The sequence below is a fragment of the Montipora foliosa genome, chromosome 5 (genome assembly GCF_036669935.1).
Source record: "Montipora foliosa isolate CH-2021 chromosome 5, ASM3666993v2, whole genome shotgun sequence".
NCBI lineage: Eukaryota > Metazoa > Cnidaria > Anthozoa > Scleractinia > Acroporidae > Montipora > Montipora foliosa.
In genome coordinates this window covers 32,134,419-32,141,918 of record NC_090873.1, presented here as the reverse complement: position 1 = coordinate 32,141,918, position 7,500 = coordinate 32,134,419, and the positions used below count along the sequence as shown (strand labels likewise).

At 36.9% G+C, this 7,500-nt stretch overlaps 1 protein-coding gene across 1 annotated transcript in view; it reads right to left on the bottom strand.

Annotated features, from left to right (window-relative positions):
* Window positions 1–7,500, bottom strand: part of LOC138003968 (WD repeat-containing and planar cell polarity effector protein fritz homolog) — a 41,449-nt gene that overhangs the window by 20,210 nt on the left and 13,739 nt on the right. Inside the window, exons 7-12 of the mRNA XM_068850308.1 lie at window positions 6,741–6,818; window positions 5,789–5,889; window positions 4,858–4,920; window positions 3,760–3,859; window positions 171–207; window positions 9–79 (exon numbers count right to left, since the gene is read on the bottom strand). Coding sequence (XP_068706409.1) covers window positions 9–79; window positions 171–207; window positions 3,760–3,859; window positions 4,858–4,920; window positions 5,789–5,889; window positions 6,741–6,818 — 450 coding nt within the window. The remainder of the gene's footprint in view (window positions 1–8; window positions 80–170; window positions 208–3,759; window positions 3,860–4,857; window positions 4,921–5,788; window positions 5,890–6,740; window positions 6,819–7,500) is intronic.

The window sequence follows — 7,500 nt, the reverse complement described above, 5'->3', positions numbered from 1 at the left end:
TGACTTACTAATGTGCCGTCTTCACAGCCCAACAGTAGTTTATCTTCTGAGTGGTTCCTTCTTTGAACAACTACAGGAGCTACAAGGCAATGAAAAATAAGGCCTCATTTTATATGTAAGTCACTGTATAGAAAGTGAGATCAGATGAAAAAGATTGTTTTGTTGAATACCTTTAACTGGGATGGTAGTGCTGGCTACCCTTTCAATCTGTTGGATAAAAAGACATTTTTAAGTTTCTTTGTGAACTAATTCTTTCACTTTTGCATTCTTCGTTGTAATAACTGAAGTATTGTATGTGTTCACATAGTTTGGTTCTTTAAAGTTTTCTTTGTATTTGAATACTTAGAAGTTACGATCATAGATGGTTATAGTCTAAAGACAAGGCAAGAGAAGAATTAAAGTAGGTTGTAAGCTGTATGCGGGACATAATTTATAAATGCCACAAAAACCTACAAGCATTTACAAAAAGGTTGAGACACTGAATCGAAAATTCACCTTCCTAAAATCCCTTTTCCAGTTCAAAAGAAAAGTCCTAATGCCCCTCCTTCCCCTTCCCCTTTTTTCTCCCCTTTTTTCAATGTTGATACTCTTTAGTGTGAATGCCAAGTGGAGATGGAAACAACTTTGTTTCAGGGGGGGGAGGGGGGGTTGGGATGCACCGGATTTGAATGACACGCATCGTACGGTTATTAACAGTGAGTGTTTCAACTCTTTTTGCAATTGATTGTAGTTCAATAGCTGATAATACAAGCCTTCCATGGCTTGGCAGTAGAGCATCTAATAAACTCAAAACAGCAAGGTCATATAACTATTTGTTCTGGCCAACACTATCAGGAGCAATTTACATTTTTTTTTTACTTAGAGCAGTTTTCAATTGAGTGTCAAAAGTAATTAGTGAATTTCTAAATGGTTTTGCATTACTTTACTCAGTGATCTGTTCAAAGTTTTCACGCCACTTTTTCAACCAATCAGAAGTCAAACCAAAACCAAATTATTGTGGCTCAACCATGCACATTTTCCTGCGCTTTATGTCGGATAAGTATAATTACTTCGAGTTTTGATTGGTTAACTGGATTGCCTCTGTCCTTTTTGATTGGCCAAAGTAATCACTTGGGTTTTAATTTTACGACACCTGATTGAAACTCATCACTCTACCTCTTAAAAATATATCATCTCCTTTGATTACAGATTACCCTGCTGTGCAGAGATTTCCTTCATTTCCCTATCTAGAGAGAAGAAAAGGAAACCGCTGCATGGCCTGATCTCCTTGAACTTTGGACAAATAATGAATTAAAACCTTTAACCAGTTTAAAACTTGCTATAACCAGTTTGAATTTTAATACCTACCCAATAGTGAATAGAGTGGAAGTGAAGTTGCATTGATGTCATGTGTCACATGCATGACAGAACATTGTGGAGATCCATGCAGAGGTTTCCTTTATTTCATAGGTACTGAGATTCATCCACGAAAATTGTAGTGGATAAAATTCATACTGATTCTAAATGTTGCTAATCAGAAACATGAACGACAAAATTTCACTGTTAAGGAATGTCCTTTGTCCAATCAGCAACACAAACAATACCATTTCACAAGTAATGAATGAACGTATCGGATGGAACGTCATCTGACAGCTGTTGCACAAAAGCCGTGCACTTTGAAAAATGGCTGAGGGAAGCTAGGTTTGCTTCTGTTTGCTCAGTTGAAGAATTTATTTTAGAACAAGTCAGAAAACAAAAATACATGTACCACTCAAAAAACAGCAGTAGATGTACATGTAAGATTGCTTGAAAGAGTTTTGAAAATGATGGTCAAAGACTGGAAAATGGAAGTTATTGAAGCGGTCGAGCTGAACAAATACAACAGCCAATTTAATTATCATCTCCGTCCACAGTCCACACCAAAGATGAAAAATTCCTTCGAAATAATTAGTTGAGCTTCAAAAGGTACCTGAAGAAAAAGGGCTATTCCACACGCATTAATAAACAAATTGGAATTTGAGAAAACCAGAAAAGTTCTTCAGTCCAAACAAAAACAACTAAAGAAGCAAGGAAAGGGAAATAAACCCAAAGCATCGGTAGCTTTGACAAGCAACGAATTATAAACATTGAACAAGAAGGGTTTTCTCTGTATGTGTAGTCCTGTGGCACTCTTAAAATACACTCTGGCTAAACAACACTCTTCACTTTGGTCTACTCTAGAATATTTTAAACACGGTAAGTGTTGTAAATTTTATTAAATTAAATAAGTTGTCGGTTGAGCGATTTTCAACCATTTTTTATTGCTTCATCTTCCCACTCCATTTGTGGGAAAAATAAATTTCTCTCACTACACAATAAAAGTCTCAGTACCTATGGAATAAACACATTACAGCATGGAAAAGCTTTGCACAATTTTTATTTATGAGTTTCCTTCACTGTGACTAGAGAGAGGCAAATCAAGGAAACCAGTCTGCCACACAGGGTAATGACAGATCTATGGGAATATGCCACCCTCCTTTAGCAAATAGTTTCCTATAATTTCTGCATTCCCCAAGCTGAAAGCCATTTTTGACTAAAATACTTTGTGTATCTCAGTTTTTTGGTTATTGTACTCTTAACTCTTTTAACCCTTAATCCCAAATGGGAGGGACATTAATTGATTTTAATCTGTCCAATGCCAGGTGGTTTTACAAGTCAATGGAGAGCTCTGAGAGGGGGCTAAGGTTTCACTTTGTCTTAAATGCCAGACAATTTTACTTGTCAACTGGGGGCTTCCTAGGGCAGATGAGGGGTCAATGGGTTTAAGGTGATTTCCTAGTATTGGACTGCACATCCCGTTCTGCGCATAACACAGCGTAGGCCACATTGGCATTAAGGCATGACTAAGAGGCTTTATGGTCAAACTTTCACGTCTCAGTTCTCGTTTCTTTGTCTTACAAGTCTCAACAGATATTTCTAAACAAAAGAATGTTTAAATTTAACCATAAAGACTCGTAACCATGTGTGAATATTGATATATCGAACGTGGCCAAAAGCATTTCAAAATGGCGACCTTTCATGCAGGAAAGCTCGCTAGAAAGAAGAATGGCCGTTTTCAGAGCACAGAAGTAAAGAGCAAAACAAAAACCTTTTTAGATTCTCGCAAAACAAAAAGTCGTGTGATAGCCTTGATGATGCTAAAGTGTCATTTCAGTCCGAGAGTGAAAGTGAAACCGCACCATCAGGTATTTGGTTAGCTTTCTGTTTTCTCCAAAACGAGGTTGGTGGCCTATCTTTTTTTTGGCATAATTTTATTCTCTTACTCCTCCTTTTAATGCCATAAAAAAATTTTAAAAAATTTTCGTCAGCAAAAATAGTTCCAGGGAAAAAAATATTCATAGCCATCACTCGTGGACACAAAATTGCCTCCTCGAGATCACACACCCCAGGAATATTTGTAGTCGGTACCTTTCAAGACGTGTGCCTGTGCCATAAAACAAACATTAAATTATTCCTTTTGAACAATACAATACACCTGTTTTGTTATTTCAAGAATTACGTCAAAGCTGTGCTTCCTGTTCATGCAAGACATAGCATGAACCCATGGCACAAACTTGTCCTTGATAGCTGAAGCCGCAATGATTAAATGAGTAATTTGAGCAAGTTACATTGTATATCTCACAAACGAGCTTGGTGACCACTTTTTTTAATTGCACATTTTCAAGTCACCATAACGTAGGGAACAAGCAAGAAAAGTTTAAAGAAAATCTTACGAATCACCTTAAAGTATAGGGAACTAACCTTGGTACCATTGTATTCATAAATACAGCTCTCCACACTGGAATCTCCACTGGCGGCTGAAGATTGTTCCAAGGTTAGTACTTGATGAGGCTGATTGTAACTAAATAGATAAACACATTTTGACAATAACTGTTACAATGTTTCATTCCTATAAGTACAGTAGGACAAGAATAATAATTATTATTAATGGCCTAGTCCCACATGATCCTTCTTAAGGGAAGACTTGCTTCCATTTACCATATTTGCCTTATTAGCGAAAGGCTATTGTTTTCTAATCAGTCAGACATTTGCCTTCTACTTCAATACAACAGAGTAAGAATGCAGCATTTCTACAGCAGAACAAAAATATTGTCAATTAAACGTAGTTTAAACGACTTAAGCTAGCTGACCTACAAGTCTTTAACTAGGGAGCACTCAGATTTTTCAAGTTTCTTCAAGCCATATAATATTAAGTACATGTAGTTTCTTTAACATTAACTAAATATAGTAATAAAAAAGAATGTTCAAACCTTTCTGAGATCATTTTCAAGTTCAAATAAAATATAAAAAATCAGCATACATATATCTTACTTCAGTATAAAAAGTGGATATTAAAGAATGTCACAAACGTTAAAAAAATATGTGATAGAAATTGAATGAGGAACCTAAAAACAAAAACAGTTGAAATATCAATTGAGCTTAAAAGAAATGTCTAAAAACAGATAACGTCTCACAGAGGGAGTCACACTGTTTATTTAGTGTTGGTGTCAGTTCCTCAATAAATAGTCTCCTTCACAGCCGTCTTTCGGGATGTCATGCAAAGACAGCTGTTAAGGAGACTACTCAATAAAAAGAATTTTAAAAATAAGACAAGTTCTCAAGTCACCGTTGAAAAAATCAAAATTGTTTATGACACCCGGGGCATCTCATTCAGCAACCACAGGGCACAGGCCATTGTTATTATCTTAAGAGACCACTACCATGGCCTTGTCTTGTCAAAAAGAAGTATTCTAGACACAGAGACTACATCGCTGTAGATCTGCAATGTAGGGGGAGGGGAGAAGAAACCAAGAGGACATACATATTCTAGACAATTGACCTGAAAGGTGTGTAACCAACCTAAATGATGCATGGATTGGATCATACTCTGTCCTGGCAAAGCATAGCATTTCAATCTTGGCTCTGGTGATAAAAAATAAATTGAAAAATGTTTCAGATCTGGTTGAGTAAACTACTTTTGCAATTAGGACTATTCAAGAGATGCAATCACAGTTACCATTAATGGTTATCAGACCTTGCATGCATGATATTAACCTTCTCATTTTGCATTTAAAATGGAATGGCATGATTTTCATCTCAATGTTGGTTTCTTTTGTTCTGTTCAGTCATTTATCTCCCAATCAAACCGCTTTACTTGATTATATTTTTCTGTCTTGGAGCAAATGTCGAATAAGAATATTGTTTAACCCCTTGGCGTCCAAACCGGCCAAAACCAGCCAGACTTTACTCTGTCTAACGCTACATGATTTTACTCGTCAAAGGGGAACCCAAGGGAGTCAATGGGTTAAACAAAATAAAATAAATATCCTAAAAGTTTCCTTTTTTCCTCTTCTTTTTAAAGTGTGTTTTCTTGTCATTAGATCAGTAAAGTTTCAACATTTTGTTTCTAGTGCAAGAATGTTTATTTTGACTTTAACAGTATTGCCAAAATTGTTCCAAACCTTAGCTGCTGTATGACAATAAAATTTTAAAGTCGTCTGGCTCTCTCTGACAGACCAATGTAACACGAAGATTAGGTGAGAGGTTCACTGGTATAACCAACTTGTGGGGACTCCCAGACTGATCATCATCCTCACCAAGAACTACAGTCTGTGACAAAATTCGTTGGAACAATACAAGACTATACAGATCTGAAGCTTTCGCAGCTCACTCTCCCCTCACAATGTTGTTTTAACGCGAGTTTCTGAGCCCAATTGCCAAAACAACATTGTGGGAGGGCAAGAAATTGTAAAGTGTTTCAACAATTTTGTCCGGGACTGTAGTTACTTACCCATTCACACCAAAGATGACGAAGTTAGCTCTGTCCTTCTCTCCTGTCATCGGAGACCAAGGCCATGCCTCTTCACTGTGTCCACACCACCAAACTACCACCTATAATGCAGTGAGCTGGAGGTTAATTTAAGTTATTAAATTTTCAACCTCGAATAATGCATTTCGCATGTTGTGATTGGTTCACTCAATCTCGGTCATCAGCTCATATACCTTAGTTTGACCTTATATGGTAAATGATTGCGCTAAGCTTTGCTAAGCTAATTTTTTTTCGGCGGAAAGCGAAATTTCTCTCTGAAAGCCAAAAAAGAAGAAAAAATTTTTTTGTGGAATTAGTTTGGATAAATTCTGGCATTTAGAAGTATGCTAAAAGGTAAGAAATGCTCTTGTGATGAGTCTATGTATGTCTGACCTCAAGGTATTAGACATTATCGCATCTCCATCAACTAAAGTTTTTTCGATTTCGCTCGGATTTTCACGCTATTTTCGCTTCTATTTCATACTTCCAAATTTTTGGAGTTTAAGGAATTTAATAAAAATATTATTCCATTTGCACTTGTTGGATATGAGACTGGTTATAGCTAACGCGGCGCTACGTGTCTCGTTGGCTATTTACCATCTCATATCCAACGCGCACTCGTGGAATAATTGTTAATTAAACCTTTCCCTCCTAAAGAATCACTGAGACTTAAAATTTTTATTCCGTCTTTTGTCAGATGATTTTACTTGTCAATGGGGGCTAGCTCACGAGTGAAACAGTTGACAACTTCTGCATGAAAGATTCTTAAAGACTTAACTGTGTAACACCAGACAATTTTACCCATACATGGGGATCAGTTGAGGAGTGAAAGAGTAATTAGAGCTTGGAAATTTTAATCTTATATTTAGAGGGACTTGCAGACGCACCTACTGATTCACCACATACATGTAAATTTGTGTCTTTAAGCTCTTACCATATCCTGCCTTGAGTTGATTGACAGATTCCTTTTAAGTCTCTTGCTTGGTGGACCAGGAATATCAATAGTTACTGTCTGTGACGCCCATTTAATGTGACATGATAAGAGAAAGCATTGAGAATGGGTTAAGTTTGGATCTAAAAGTCTAGCCCAAAAAAAATTTCAGAATTATCATAATAGAACTTGAGGTTATGCCAGGTTCCAAAATATGAGAAAATGTAACCTCCTGAGGTCAGCCACCTATAAATTTTACCCTGTCTAATTCCAGGCAATTTCACTCGTCAATGGGGCACCTCTTGGGACCCCTTAAATTCCTTATCAAATAGCTACCTATAGAATTTATTGTCTTAATTAAACGCAGGACAATTTTACACGGCAACCCCTTAGGGGCGAAATCATTAACAACACCTACGTGTACATGATTTCTTTACTCCTTTCCTTCCTTGTACCTGTAGATGCAGGTTTTCAATCACATGATGAGACAGCCATGCTGGTGCCCAAAACAATAGCAAATTATGGCTCTGCTTAGCATTATAATAGAGTCAAATTCCCAAAAGACCATTCTCTCTATTGTTCTTTGCACCATTAATGGCTGCTGTGACGTCAGGTGAAACTTGACTTGACTTGCCTTAATATTCGTTAATTTCAGTTTACAGTGTCCCCGGTTAGTGCTCCAGCGCCAATACGACTAGACACTTAATCCTTTTTTTTCCATCTATGGATTCTACTTTGCCTAATGCCAGACGATTTTCCTTCT